At 41.1% G+C, this 16,285-nt stretch overlaps 1 protein-coding gene and 1 long non-coding RNA gene across 2 annotated transcripts in view; one reads left to right on the top strand and one right to left on the bottom strand.

Annotated features, from left to right (window-relative positions):
- LOC143372210 (sorting nexin-14) overlaps positions 1-16,285 on the bottom strand; it is a 278,394-nt gene that overhangs the window by 227,954 nt on the left and 34,155 nt on the right. The window contains exons 2-3 of the mRNA XM_076818229.1: positions 11,329-11,572; positions 8,858-9,247 (exon numbers count right to left, since the gene is read on the bottom strand). Of these exons, the coding sequence (XP_076674344.1) occupies positions 8,858-9,247; positions 11,329-11,572 (634 nt within the window). The remainder of the gene's footprint in view (positions 1-8,857; positions 9,248-11,328; positions 11,573-16,285) is intronic.
- LOC143372282 (uncharacterized) overlaps positions 1-16,285 on the top strand; it is a 394,641-nt gene that overhangs the window by 150,394 nt on the left and 227,962 nt on the right. The gene's annotated exons all lie outside the window — the stretch shown is intronic.

Raw genomic sequence — 16,285 nt, forward strand, 5'->3', positions numbered from 1 at the left:
TCCCCTATGTAGTGGCGTCTCTGTCCCTCCTAGAATTTTAACTTTAAAGTAATGCTCCGTCTCTTTCCCTCGAAGACGCGGTGTCGAGAAACGTCGATCTTTCCCGACATCGTCCGAAACAATTTCTGATAAAATTTCTCATAAAAATAAATTATTATTATACGCCTACGTTTGGCAACGGCTCATGGTGTGTGTGTGTGTGTCTCACATATGTGACGCTCCGTTGGTTTCGCTATATGTACCATTCGGAAAAGACTAAAGTCAGAGACGGCGTTTGGGGGAGTTGGTTAGGCGGCTGACTCGTACCGCGGAGGTCTTGGGTTCGAGCCCCGTCGCCCCGAGAAGTTTTTTCATTTATATCAATATCATAAAATTAATATTTCCTTCCTTACCGACAGTCTGTACCACGCTCCAAAGTAGCACCTTCCTTACCGACAGTCTGTACCACGCTCTAGAGTAGCGCACCTTCACCCGCGGTTCCTCCTCGATGCACTTCGATGTATGGGTTCGAGATCGGTTCGATATCGATATCTGCTCCTCGCGCTTTACCCCCCACCACTCCGCCATCTCTATGACGTCATCCGCCGCCACCCGCCCGCCGACAAAAAAACAAATTTGAATTAGAACCCGCCTTGTAATACTACTATGTCGTATAACGCGCTGCATAAGAAATGTTTGTACGTCCAACAATTTATAAATAAATTAAAATTTTCTTTATTTTACATATAATTTCTAACACGTGAGGGTTGGGGACGATCTTTTTCCGTGTAAAAGTTATAATTCGCAATGGTTTACTAAAATGTAAAAGGAACAAAATTTTGGTTCATTTGTTTATTTGTTTACAAATATTTTCCGCCTTTGTCCATATTACTACCATCTGCCACTTGACAATCCAGGATTTCGATGAAACTTGGTATACAAGCACACCATTTGGAACTATTCGACAAGTATTTGTCTGTATCGGCGGAAATTCATGTTTACAGGGTGAAACTACTCCCTCAAGATTTAGGGGTGGGAACCTTCTAAAGCGTATAACCGAAAAAGTAATAGACATGGAAAGAAATGTTAAATACAAAAATTACTTGAATTTTTATGAGGAATAATATAACGGAAGTGCAACGGGAACGAAATCCTAGGTGGCGTCACAGTAGCCGTAAAATGTATAAAGTATGCGTAAAATGTATTTCCAAACAGTAGTTGTACTCCAGGTGTGTCGTTTTCATTTTTTTTTTTTTGTATTTATGGGAACAATGTGTCAACGTTGAGATTGTGCTCGATTGGGAAAATCCAAAATGCAAAGCATTGTCAAGACACATTCCAGCCGACGTTAGGTCGAAAGTAACATTAAAAATCTGATCGGAACGTAACAGAATATACAGGCAAATAGGTGTGCAATCAAAAGTGCTACAGATGAATGTACGGCATCAACGAGGGTATCTCTAACAATGTCTTTACATACGTGAATGATTCTCGAAGACAGTATAATCATTACGATACATATTACCACTGGCAATTCTAACAGTACTGCCGTAGAAGAATGTTACACTTCTATGAAGAATGTGCGTGGTAGTGAAAGGCTTCGAAGAAATGATGAAAGCATAAGAACTTGGTGCACCATACACAACGAATAACAGTTGGCGCTCCACAGAATGCACATTTAGGTGGATCTATGTTTTCTTGATTTTTAAAAGCAATATCCACAGGATGTTCAAACGTCGGTTTACAATTAGTAGGTATGTACCCACTTTTGTACCATCCATACCTGAACAAGGCATTGTATCTTGATGCAGACAATTGATTGTGAGTTAGTGATTGTAGTTTTATTATATTGTTACGCAAATGCAAATTAACGGCTATGTTTAAAAGGAGTACTGTATCCGAAAATTTTCTCACGAAGCCTTTCCACACCCGAAATCCGTATACGTCAAGCGGTTGTATCATACCGGTTGTTTTCTTTGGAATAGTGTAAATGGCGACTTGTTTATTGTTGGGAACAAGTTCCAACATAGAAGCTGGACAGTGCCCAGTCCAGGAATCTAACAGAAGAGCACTTGAGGTCTGTGTATTAGGTATGTATACATTAGTAAACCATTAATGAAATAATTGTGTGCTTAATTTTCCTGATTTTGATGCCTGTATATGTACGTTTGGAGCATTAAATAATGTTTTCTTCACTTGAGGACCAAACGTTCCATTTGATTCTTTCAGCACGATTAGAAGGGGAGACATGAGTTTCCCAGCTGCAGAGATTGCGGGTAATATGGTATAGCTATGTGTCATTGCTGAAAAGGACTGAACAACTGTTTCCACCTTTTTCGTGCCTTCAACTGCTAACGTACAACCAGAATGCATTTCAAGGTTGAAATTGCTTTCGTCCGCGTTATACACATGTTCCAGGCCGACAATGTCAATTACACTTTTGATCATGTTAACAAACTCTGTAGCACTGTTTTCCAAAATTGCAGCGTCCGCCGCGTAAGAGCGGGTAATAAACTTATTTATCTTCTTTTAAAATTTAATATCCACATTGGCGAGGCTTTAAAATTTTGAAGAGAAACTGCTATATTTACTTCCAACGCCCATTGTCGCAAATCAGTATCATGGATTATAGCGTTTAGGTCCGTAGAAGCACAAACTGATTAAAAACAGAACGGGATATTTGCATTAGTTTTTCCCTTCGATTCCCTCCCTTTTCTAAAGACTGCTCTCACCTGTATAACTGTGACACCGATTTTACCTTTCTGAACTTTTGTCTAACGCTCTCAAGTGACAGGCGCTTTTTCTTACCACCTTTCCAATAATCGACTGCGTTTTGTTTGTATTCCAAGTCCACGAGCCCACCTTCTTCTGGAACGCAGGCTTGTTCTTCATCTTGCATTGACTCAAATACCTCAAGTATCTTCATCAACGAATTCTTCTGAATGTGGTCGAAATGGTTGAAGGAAATCCAACGTCGTGTCTGTTTCCATGGTAAATGTTGTGTCCTCGACACTTCTTCGTATAATATCTGCTACAATATCGTGCAGTTCCACCTTTTGTTGGTTCGCATCCGGTCGATTTATATTCGCTACGTCGAATGTTGTCATGAGCAACTGGATAACACGAACAGAATTTATTCGCGCCATGATTCGCCGACTGGTCGCCTTCGAATCGACACTGTAAATTATATTATTCCTCATAAAAATTCAAGTAATTTTTGTATTTAACATTTCTTTCCATGTCTATTACTTTTTCGGTTATACGCTTTAGAAGGTTCCCACCCCTAAATCTTGAGGGAGTAGTTTCACCCTGTAAACATGAATTTCCGCCGATACAGACAAATACTTGTCGAATAGTTCCAAATGGTGTGCTTGTATACCAAGTTTCATCGAAATCCTGGATTGTCAAGTGGCAGATGGTAGTAATATGGACAAAGGCGGAAAATTTTTGTAAACAAATAAACAAATGAACCAAAATTTTTTCCTTTTACATTTTAGTAAACCATTGCGAATTATAACTTTTAGACGGAAAAAGATCGTCCCCAACCCTCACGTGTTAGAAATTATATGTAAAATAACGAAAATTTTAATTTATTTATAAATTGTTGGACGTACAAACATTTCTTATGCAGCGCATTATACGGCATCAAACACTGAATATTTTGTCCATTTACGGTTTTCTTCTACCTCGCACCGTTACAAAGTTATACTCGAAAAACGAAAAATCGCTGAAAATTTGGGGGCTGATTTCACCCCCTCAGTGTTTTTCTGCAGAAAAAAAATCGTTTCTTACATACTCCGACATGCTCTACAATCGTACGGAGTTTCATTACAATCAGAATTTTCGGGTTCGATATGTTTCCTTGTAAGTCTCTTATGCGATCTTCAATGTATTCAAATACAGCAAAACAGCGTGAGAATTAAACAAACTAAACGTGCTGTGACATTCCAGTCTAAAATATCTATCTTATTTTCTACGACGTCGATAGCGCAGCGGTAAAGTATCGGATTTCCTGAACCGCTGTAAACTTTTTGAACGTAGGTTCGGGCCTCGGAACTTCTAAGTTCCACAGGGTCATATTTTTTTCACATTAATTATGTGTTTTTTCGATTTGTAGCTATATGAGAATGATCAATATTTATTTACAAATGTTTTAAAAATATTTTAATACTTGAACTATACGTAAAAATGACTTGAAAACAGTTTCTATGCCACCGTTTCTCTAGTCAAGTATCCCGTCAATTACAGTATTGATGTACATTTCCTGAACTAAATTAATATTATATGAAATTGATTTTCTAATCTCTCACCTTAAACAATTGAAGGGTCGGATGCAATAAGGGGACTAGCGCTCGACAATGGGAAAAATTATTGTCCAAACGCTAAGAAAGAAAATTAAATGTTGTTAAACTGAATTTTAAAAAATATAGTGTTGTAAAGCTCATCAGGACACACATTTTTTTATTTACAGATTGTTTATCCAATCATTACTATTCCAGCAAAAAATTATAAACAAAAAAAATTTCATCGTCCAAAATCATTATTTCTTTAAACATAAATTGCGATAAATCGAGTAAATATTAACGGATCGTTATGAGACTTAACAGATAACTTCAGAAAAATCTAGCGAAGCCGCAAAATGTATGCACAAAACCCATATGTTAACAAATGTAATAATATTTTAATAAAAAGTAATACTGGACATAATCCATGTTTTTCAATGTTCGCCTTAAAAAGGAAAATTTTCACCAATTTTCACACTGATTAATAAACAATTGTAGACGATATGACGATATATATAAATCTCCCGCGCCACCAACAGTCAGCGACCGCGTATATTGCGCTACTTAGCAGTCTTAGCACTCGCGTTGAGTCTTTGCAGCTTCGGACACTTTCCTTTGACTTCCAACGCCTAGACCCGACTGCCGTACCAGGGCTTCATCTTTAAACTGTAGATGTGGAGACAACACCGAATAAATTCGTGGAACCTCTTCATTCTTCCTCTGATCCATTCGGCGTAACTATGCTCGAGGTCCTCTTCTTCATCAACTTCGGGGGGCATTCCCCTCCATAGCTGTAAGGGCAGACAAAGTTCATGGCCATACAGGATCATCGCTGGTGTTAGCTGGGTAGCCTCATGCCGTGTGGATCTGTACGCGAGGAGGAACAGAGGGATCCATCCGTCCCAATTCCGCTGGTGTTCTGAAACAAACATTGCGAGGTATTGCAGCAATGTTCTATTCAAATGTTCTACCAGTCCGTCGGATTGGGGATGTAGAGGAATTGTTCGTGCCTTCCTTATCTCGAGCAGCTTCAACAATTCTCGGAACACCGAGGATTTAAAGTTCCTCCCTTGGTCCGAGTGTATCTCCAAAGGTACCCCATGTCGACATACCCCGTGTTGTAGAAAAGCCCTTGCCACTGTGACAGTTCGCTGGTTCGACATCGCGATCACTTCATGCTACCTCGTGAAGTAATCTGCCACAACCAACATATACCTGTTCTCGGCCTGGGACCTCGGAAGCGGACCCACAACGTCGACCGCGAGCCTCTCGAACGGAGCTCCAACGTTGTATACTCTCAGGTTCCTCGCTCCCCTCTGACATGATTCCTTCTTTGCCGCACAGACGTCACATCGCCGACACCATTATTCAACGTCCTGCCGACACGTAGACCAGAAGAACTGTTGACGTATCTTTGCCAAGGTCGTGTTGACACCGAAGTGTCCAGCACTGGAGCATCGTGAAACTCCTTACAGACCTCTGTAATCCTTTCACGCGGCACCACCAAGAGCCACGAGGTCATTGCACCGTCATGGGACTTCCACTTCCGGAATGGAAGTAGACCTTCCCGAACTTCCAACGAGTCCCAGATCGACGAGTAGTACTTCAACTGCGGAGAGAAACGAGCGACATCCTGCCAAACGGGCTTCTCTCCTTCCCCTTTCTTTTCAAGGATGAAGCCGATATCTTCATCCTTCCTCTGACTTTTTCTCCAACCCTCAGCTTTCTCTTCTTCGCGGAATAATGTATGGATCTTCGTTCCGCCTTTGCCTCTCTCCTTTCTTGACGGCTGTAACTCTTGTACTCTTCTTCGGAACAAGGTCTTTTAGACAAACCGCCGGCATTTCAATGCGCCTTCCCTTCTCGGTGGCGAATATCAAAATCGTATTCTAGTCGCTCTATCTAAAGAGCGACTTGGCCTTCAGGACACTTTAAGGTCAACAGCCAGCGAAGCGCTGCATGGTCCGTCCTTATCAGAAACCTTCGTCCATAAAGGTAATGGTGAAAATGCTCTATGGACTACAATACTGCCAGCAGCTCTCTCCGAGTTACGCAGTAATTCCTTTCTGCTTTCCCCAATGTCTTAGAGAAGTAAACCGCGACCTTCTCTTGACATTCATGTTCCTGTTGGAGGACGCCGCCAATGGCAAAGTTAGAGGCGTCCGTATCCAGGCTGAAATCCACTCCGGCTACTGGGTAAGTTAACACCGGAACTTCGGTTAGTCTCTTTTTTAGCTCTTGAAAAACTTCTTGGCACTCTTCGGTCCACTGATAGCACAGTTTCACTTCCGTGAGGCAATGTAGGGGTTTGGCGATCCTAGAGAAATCCTTCACAAATTTTCGGTAATAGGTACACAATCCAAGGAAACTGCTCAACTCCGTGGCATTATTCGCCTGCGGCCATTCCGAAATCGCTTTAATTTTCTCCGGTTATGTCTTCACTCCACTCTCGGTAATGATGTGGCCCAGGTGTTTCAGTTCCCAGCAGAAGAACGCACATTTTTGGGGCTCGTCAATAGCCCAGCTTGGGGTAGACGGGAACACACTGTCCGGAGGCGTTCGAGCTCCTGTTCAAAATCATTCCCAAAGATAATGATCTCGTCCAAGAAAACCAAGCAGATCTCCCAAGCTAAGTCTTCAAGTACATCCTCCATTAGGCATTCAAAAGTTGCAGGGGCATTGCAAAGTCCAAAGGGCATCACTTTAAACTGCCACAGTCCTGTTCCCACTGAAACTGCAGTTTTCTCCCGGTCTTTCTCATCCATAGAGATTTGCCAGTAACCACTCTGCAAATCCACAGTACAGAACGAAGTGGTGAGCGAAGAGACACTCTCGTCCCTCCGCTGCCGATGGCTCTGGAAGAGCACATAGTTCAAATCTGACAGATTCCGCGCCCCGAAATTCGAGCGCGGAAACCAGATGCGCGAAACTTTGGCACTAAGCAGCGAAGAGAGTGGTGAGGATACTCCTCGCCGAACCCCCAAGCGATCAAGGCCGTGACCTTTTCTTCGTCATTCCAGTCGTTAGCGCGCGCCATGGTCTCAAATTGGACTTTGTACTCCTCCCAAGAAGATTCCCCATCGAAAACTGTCGGTTTTACGGTATATCCCAGACCGAGCACACGATGCTCTCCCCGAGTATCCCGAGAAACTGAGTTTGGTCCCAGTAACGGGGCAACGGCGGGCGTATCGACGGGGGCAGGATCATCCGCCGGGGAGCAGTATTTGCACAACTATTTACATCGGAGATTGTCTCGCGACCCCGAGGATTCGTCCCGCCGCCAACCGCGCCATGGACATTTTGTAATGAGGAGGCTACGGACTGGATGCGCTCCTCCATTTCCAACATGCGTGTTTCGAAAGCCGCCTCCCGTGCTTCCTGTCTTCTTTGGTCGGTCGTTTCCCTCTCCTTCCTGAGAAACTCCTCTCTGTTCCAGCGGACCTGGTCGTCCCTTCACTGCTCCCGCATCTGTCCCACGATGCTGAGCTATCGGCTGGTGAAAAGGTCGTGCAGGGACGTGTCGCCCGCTGCTCCAGGGGGAGGCCTCGCACAAGCTGCGGATGCGCGAATGGGCATCCCACTTCTGACACCAGTGTTATAACAAGGTGTTCCTCTGTTAGGCATTATAAGGATTTAATAACAAAACACAATAACACAAAGGAACTATATTGAATACAAGAACTATAAAGTTGTGAGCGATAATAATGGTCTCGGCCCTTCTGCTCTCAAAGGCGTCTGGGTTAGGAGTGGCAATTTGACAGAAGATCGATTCGATCGCCTTCTTCGCCGTCTCCTTATTGTTGCCGCGAGCACCGGTAGGCCTTGGATCCTTGTCCATTGGGTGCTCGCAACAATATGGTAGATATTTTAGACTGTAATGTCACAGCATGTTTAATTCGTATAATTCTTACGCTGTTTTGCTATATGTGAAGACATTGAAAATCGCATAAAAGACTTATTTCATAAAGTATATACGAAAGTTCGACCTATAAGTTACTCTGACACTGAAAAAAAACGGCGAAAAAATCGGTTTTTAATTTTTTTAGCTGCGGCGCACGAAATTGAAAAATCTGCAAAAATCAAGACAGTAGTAACAATAATGCGGACTTACAATAAAAATATAATTATAGAACTAAGACGATACACAACTGGCATTCTTCAGCATTTCTTCGGCGTTTTTTATTTTTCACAGCTTGGTTTTCCAATTTAAAAATCTGAAACGATTCTTTAATATGTGCCCTGATAACAGAAATGCCTCTGCTTTTATTCAAAATTTTTAATCCGCTAGTATAAGAAATTCGGCAACCTGATTTCCTATTTTTACCCTTTACTACCCTCCGGATCAAGATACAAAGTTGAAACTTGGCACAAATGGTTATTTTTTCATAAGTTTTCGAATGATTCATCGTGAGTTGAATTCGGTTCAGGGGCACATTTGACCAGCTTAACCGGCTATACCCTTTATCTTACAGAAACCATATATTCTTATGCATCTACTCTTTACATTGCTGTTTAGTCAAGGAAAATTACTTCCTTCGGTGTTATCACCACTGTCCATGTATAGTAAAATTGATAAAGATTAAATCATAACTTACCTTGTTATTAGTAGATACATGCATAGTAGGAAGTAAGTACGGTATAACAACGGTAACCAGTCCTCGGAGATAATTTAACTCAGCTTCACGCGAATAAGCCGCTGGATGACTCTTGTGACCAAAGTAACTCTTCACATGACTTCGAAATTCAGATGCATCAGAAATATCTTTTATTTTCGTGCGAAATGTTTTCCAATCTTGAGCATGTTGCAAAATCAATGGTATTAACTGGCTAAAGATGACATTGGCCACATCTGTACGCAACAAACGCAGTGTAATATTTTTTGATGCCGTAGCCGTAGCTAACCGTAGTTGGTGCACAAATGCTTCATTGTTTGAGAAATCTGAGTACCATGCACAAACATATTTTTGTAATAAATCTTCCAGAAGCTGTAAAAAGGAATTATATTCGTGTATTTCATATATCTTGTTTACTTTGGCTTAAAAAAATGTACTTTCGTCATACATTACAGAAGACGTAAATTGAAAATACAAATAACATGCTGTTAAGGGGGATTCTCGTCTAACAGCCCCCAAAAGTAATAGATATTTAAGACTTTTTTAAAAAAAAAAACTGTTGGTCATATTGGATTAAACTCTTTTGAGATATAAGGAGGCATCATTATAGTATTGCGAGATGAGAAGAAGAACGACTACCCACAAGCTGAAATGTCATAGGCGCAAGGGGAATCGCCCACCCGCTCCACCTTATCTCCTCCAAAACAGTTCGCCCCGTGACGCAGAAAGCGAACGAAACAAATCACGACAACCCGCGGATATGAATAGCCACTAAGAACCGAAAAGTAGGACTTATTGGGGGGGGGGGGGTAAGGTGGAGCGAGCGTGCGATTCGCCTTGTCCCTATGACACTTCAGCTCGTGGGTAGTCGTTCTTCTTCTCATCTCGCAATAGTACTTGCAGCAAATATTTGTTTTATGTCGATCCTTCTTATTATTTATTAATTATTCTGGAATCTTGTCCAACTCCTCGACGACGTAACACATACAATTTAGAAGACATGCAGCTTAAGGGGTCTTATCTAGTCGGGCGGACCAAAAGAAGCGAATATTTGTGATTTTTTGAAGAAGCGGAAGCGTATACTTTTACAAAACTTTTTGCGCTTAAAAGAGCAACATTTAAAGAACATTTGGTAATTTTTTCGTAGAAAAATATTTACGTTTATAATAAAGTAACAACCGACATCCAAGAAGCATTTTTAAAAATTTGGTTTTGCGGTGAGCACTGCCATTCGGAACCAGATAATCTAAGATCAAATAACAAAAAAGATTTTGTTAGTATATTAATGTATCCTCAGTTTGACGGAGAGAATTTTCCGAAATATTAATTTAAAACAAAATGGTCGCTGATTTTTTCGTGCAAAAATCACGCGAAAAAAATCAGGTTTTAACTTTAAATAGCGACCATTTGGTTTTAAATTAATATTTCGGAAAATTCTCTCCGTCAAACTGAGAATACATTAATATACTAACGAAATTTTTTTTGTTTTTTGATTTTAGATAATCTGGTTCTGAATGGCAGTGCTCACCGCAAAAACAAATTTTTAAAAATGCTTGGATGTCGGTTGTAACTTTATTATAGACGTAAATATTTTTCTACGAGAAATATACGAAATGTTCTTTAAATGTTGCTCTTTTAAGCGCAAAAAGTTTTGTAAAAAATATACGCTTCCGCTTCTTAAAAAAAATTCACAAATATTCACCTCTTTTCGGCCGCCTGACTAGGTATAACCCCTTAACAGACATTTCAGTTAGTGTACAACAGGATAGCACGATAAACTTGCTGATGAACTGGTCAATAGCAATATTGATGTCTCAATTCGAACATCCCCAAAGTCACATCGGTCCGCGACCGTGCTTCCGCGTCCGCAAGCGGGCGCGCACCCCCGGCCCTGGTTTAGCCGCCACCAATACTAATACCATCGGCTGTGAAACAGTCGACGGCGACGAGAAGATGGTTGTCGTGAAATCTTCTGTACGTACTATCTTGTGTGTGAAACCTTGCTGTGCACTATCCTGATGTGCACTAAAAAAATGTACGTTAAACTGCATGTGTTCTATGACCGGTATTCATAGTCGCTCCTTATTCTTAAGCAAATGCTTAAGCATTCGGCATCCTTTACTAGCTACTAGGTTAGTAGAGGATGCCGCATGCTTAAGCATTTGCTTAAGAATAAGTAGTGACTATGAATACTGGCCTAAATTGCATGTGCACTATATTCTGTGTCCTATTTTGATATGCGCTAAATTACATGTGTAATATCGTACTGTGTAACATTGATATAGAGCCCTTATACCCGAATAGAGTTTAATGCAATATTAACAATAGTTTTTAAAAAATCACAAATGTCGGGGACTGTTACACGAGAGTCCCGCCTTAAAGCACGCAAGAATGAAATATATTCTTTAAAATACAAAATTATAGTATCAATATGAAAATAGAAACATAATTACTTGTTCCAAAGCGTGGTCAAAATCCTTCGGTATTTTCACTGTAGTTGAATGTGGTAGCAATTTATGTCTCCTGCAGCTATTCTTGCTACATACACTACATGGATCCTTAATTTCATACGTTGGACTAAGTGTGACACTTATAACATTTAAATTCACTAGTCCCACACTGATGTATTGTAATGTTGTAAGTCCACAAAAAATACTCGTTATATATAGACAGCACACAATAAGTAGCCATATAATGCTGAAACACAATCAGGAAAAGTAGAATTATTGTTTCTTCATTCTTAATAAATTAAAGTACATACACTTATACAGTAGTAATAATAACAATAATAATGATAATAATAATGGTAATGGTAATGGTAATGGCAATGGTAATGATAATAATACTAATGATGCTAATGGTGATGATGGTGATGATGGATAATGAAGGAGATGGAGAGGGAAATCAAGAGACACGGCAGTGTCTCGCCCCAAGTACATGCGCAGCGCGAGACACAGAGTGCTCTGCAAAGCCACGCACCGAGGTCTGTGAAGATAGCACCCCCAAAAGCGATTTTTTAGAAAACCTCGACGGCATTCGTTTGTCCATCGTTTGCCCACGTTTGCCCAACACATATTTTCGCTTGCCCACCCTTCAAAAGAGATATGGTCAAAAAAAAAATTTCACCAGCACTTCCATGAAAACTTTTTAATGATTTGACAGTGGGAAATTATTGCCCATCGTTTGCACACGATTGCCCACCCTTAAAAAAAAAGTTATGAACGAATTTAAAAATTCGTTTTCAGCACCCTTCATGAACACTTTTGAATTTTTTAAAAGTAGCATACGATTGTCCACGATCTGGCCACGTTTGCCCACCCTCCAGAATCGAATTATTAATAAAAATCGCGAAAAGAAGGGTACTGCTGACGCGATCACGTTTAAGTGCGACTTTTTTCGAATATATTATCAAAATCGTTATTTCAACAATGCATTTCGTTAGTCTAGATGTAGGAGAAATTTGCCCACCCAATGATTTCGGAGGCCCAACCTCCAGAATCCAATTATTAATAAAAATCGCAAAAAGGGGGGTACTGCTGACGCGATCACGTTTAAGTTCGATTTATTATTAATTGAACGATGAGAGGCTACGAAAGAGACAAAGCACCATACTTTGCCTCGCTTCAGGAGTGAAGTTAGGAAAGATGTCAATAAAATAATACTAATTTGGGTATCAATATCTTTATATTTATATGTAAAATGATGTAATATTTGGTACAATGAATGATAGCAGTAGTAGGGCTAGGGGATTCTAACGCAGGTCCTCTGAGGGGAGCGCGGTGGGGGGAACTCTGAGCGCAGAGGGAACGGGGAGTGGGAACTTGGCTGCGTGCGCGCCAGCCGCGGAGCGGGGGAAGCTATAATCGTGGAGGGGATCAGTCCTAACAGAGCCACCGCGGAGACCTCTCCAGATCTGGTCCGCTGCCGAAAATTTTTCAGAAGGACGGAATGACCTTGAACCATCCCCTGAAAAAAATTTTCTAACCTGGTCCGCCACCGGAAATTTTTCCAAACCAATATGTGGCGACAGCAGAATTTTTTTCCCCACCCCACACCGATCTAGCGAACCAACATGCAGCAAACAGACATTTTTTTCCCTCCAACGCAGAGGAATAATAATTTTTAAATCAACGATCTAGTGAACCAATATGTAGCAAACATACATTCTACAGATAAGCATATTTCAAACATCGCAGTGTATCGCGTGATCATGTGTAATTTGAGCCCTCCGAGACAGCTGCATGACAACAAAATATAATACTTTTGAAACGTCGAATCTTAGAAGTATGTGGGGAGGAGAGAAGGAGGAAGACGGACAAATAAATGAAAAAATAATATATGTTTGTAAAATTATATTGTTACAGAGTAAAATAAATAAATAATGCTATTTCGGCGTCTGGTATGCATTACGAACAATCAATCCCAATGCTAATAGTTCGCAATCTATCAAAGAGTTCGGTTCGTAGCAGTCGCTTTCGGTAATGATTTTCTCATAGTCTGCGGTCGTTGTAGTAGCGGTACGTGTAATGTCGACAAAGGAGGCGTACTTACTGGTTACGGAGTACAAAATTTCAGATAAACAGGAGAACATATAGTTGATGCACCGAGCATATTTATACATTTAAATCATCGTAGCTTCAGACATATACAGGGTGTCCCACTAAGGAGTGGACAGCGCGATATCTCTTAAAGTATTGTCGATAAAAATATAAAAAAATAGGGAATTGCATGGTTCGAGGGGGCCCATTTATTAGCGCGAACGAATTTTGTTTCCGATTATTATTTTAAAAGATACGATGGTCAAGTTCGGTTTTTCAAATGGAACTATTTTTTTTGAAGACCTGAGTTGATAGTGCGTTCCAAGACAAATTCAATAAGCTTTAATGTATACACTTTATTTCCACTGGTTTTTAAGATATTGCGCTTGCAAATTTACTGATTTTCACTGCAAGAAACCCCTCTGGAATGGCAAAAACCGGGGGCGGTCTTACTGGCGCCACGGGTGGCACTGCCTGTTGAAATGGATACTTACCTGCCAAAGGTCTACGCCAGAAATGGCAGGCCCAAAGGCTGGACAATTCTTTTCCGTCGGAAATGCTACTTAGGTAGGTACATCTGCGGTATCGAGAAGCGCATCGTTACTTTTATTTCGCACTTGCTTCTACGCTCGGATGGCCGGTTCTTTTGGGAGGGATGCAAGTTGGATTGGTTAGGTTAGGAGGAGTGAAAGTTGCTAGACTAAATTTCAACCATAGGGAGCAGATTGTATCAGAACCAATCCAACTTGCATCCCTCCCAAAAGAACCGGCCATCCGAGCGTAGAAGCAAGTGCGAAATAAAAGTAACGATGCGCTTCTCGATACCGCAGATGTACCTACCTAAGTAGCATTTCTGACGGAAAAGAATTGTCCAGCCTTTGGGCCTGCCATTTCTGGCGTAGACCTTTGGCAGGTAAGTATCCATTTCAACAGGCAGTGCCACCCGTGGCGCCAGTAAGACCGCCTCCGGTTTTTGCCATTCCAGAGGGGTTTCTTGCAGTGAAAATCAGTAAATTTGCAAGCGCAATATCTTAAAAACCAGTGGAAATAAAGTGTATACATTAAAGCTTATTGAATTTGTCTTGGAACGCACTATCAACTCAGGTCTTCAAAAAAAATAGTTCCATTTGAAAAACCGAACTTGACCATCGTATCTTTTAAAATAATAATCGGAAACAAAATTCGTTCGCGCTAATAAATGGGCCCCCTCGAACCATGCAATTCCCTATTTTTTTATATTTTTATCGACAATACTTTAAGAGATATCGCGCTGTCCACTCCTTAGTGGGACACCCTGTATATGACTAAACTTAACGGTAGATTCAAACTTAAAGGCCACAGGTAAGAATTATCGCAGCGGGTTCCGGTGGCACTCAAATGAATCAGCAGACTCTCCGCTTTAACATGGACTTAAGACATTGGTGTTCCGATCATCCGTCGCGAAGATACAGCGAGATGAAGAGAAAATGGATTTTGTGCAATTTTTTAGCATATTTTGGAAAGGACACCAGAGACCGAAATTTTAACCGAATCTAAAAAGTCGAAGATGCGTCTTAAAGAGAAAAGACTAATCTTTCTATTGCTTTTTTCATGAACGTTCTACGATGATTGTATCCCTTGCTAGAAACAATTAAAGTAAAAAAAAAAACGGTTTTTACTTCAAAGTTGAATAACTCGGCCAAAAAAAATCGCACAAGAAATTTGTTACTCTCTTCTTACACAGGAAAGTATTCGCTTTCGACTGGTGTAAATGGAATTTGTGTAAAAAAATTCATGCTCCCCGTGGAACATCGCAAAGTTGAAGAAAATTTTTTAAAATTGACCAAGTGCTTTTTATATTGCTATAACTTTGCCGAAAAGCAATGCATCTAAAATTTGAAAAAAAAGCGGCTGAAAGTAGAGATTCCACGCTTTCAAACCATATTTTCAAAATATCGATACGACTATTTTTACCGGAGTTATGACCATGTAAACTTGCCCCTATTTTTCGGGCTCCTAGAGGTGATCCTTTAATTAATGTGAGGAGTGTAGTAAATGCATCATCACCCGTAACTGTGAACTCCTTGACACATCAGATCTACAGGAATGGTACCAGCGATACATCATCGAACCCACCCTGGCATCGTTGGAAGAGTTCGAGGAACACGACAGCGGATGGGCACTGACGGGGATCCTCAACTTGACCGTCAATGTGAACAAGCACAACCCGCTGTGCGCGGGGTGTTACCTAAAGTTGCCACAAGAATTATGGCTAAAGAAAGCAACGTTTATCGTGCAATCCCCGGACAAGCCTGTTTCGCGTGGGCCGTGGTTGCCGCGCTACATCCCGCCCAACGAGACACCGCGCGCCCATGTTCATACCCCGACTATGCTTCCATACTAAATCTTCAGGGCATTGAATTTCCAATTTTCCTGAAGCAAATTGAAAAGTTTGAAGGGTTGAACGAAATCTCCATCAACGTATACAGCTTCGAGATAGAGGTGAAGAATGGGCCAGCAGTCTCTTCGCTGCGCCTCACCAGCCACAAGAGGGATCGACACGTCAACCTGCTCTACGCACCGAATCAAGAGCATGGTGATGTAGAACAGTTTGCGTTGATCAAAGATTTGTACCAGCTGATGAGTATGCAGTTGAGCAGGCACAGAGAAAAGAAATTCATCTATGATCAGTACGTATAGAAACTTTTGAAATATTTAAATGTCATGTGAAAAAAAATGAAATAAAAAAAATTTTCTGATTTTATAGGTGCATGCACTACTTCAGGTCTGCCGAAAAGTTGGAGACGCATGTAGTGGACTGCGGGAAGATGAACGACTGCACCATCCTGTTGCCCAGCCAGGGCAATAATTTGCTCTCCTCCGTTGTCCAATT

This window comes from Andrena cerasifolii, chromosome 8 (genome assembly GCF_050908995.1).
Source record: "Andrena cerasifolii isolate SP2316 chromosome 8, iyAndCera1_principal, whole genome shotgun sequence".
NCBI lineage: Eukaryota > Metazoa > Arthropoda > Insecta > Hymenoptera > Andrenidae > Andrena > Andrena cerasifolii.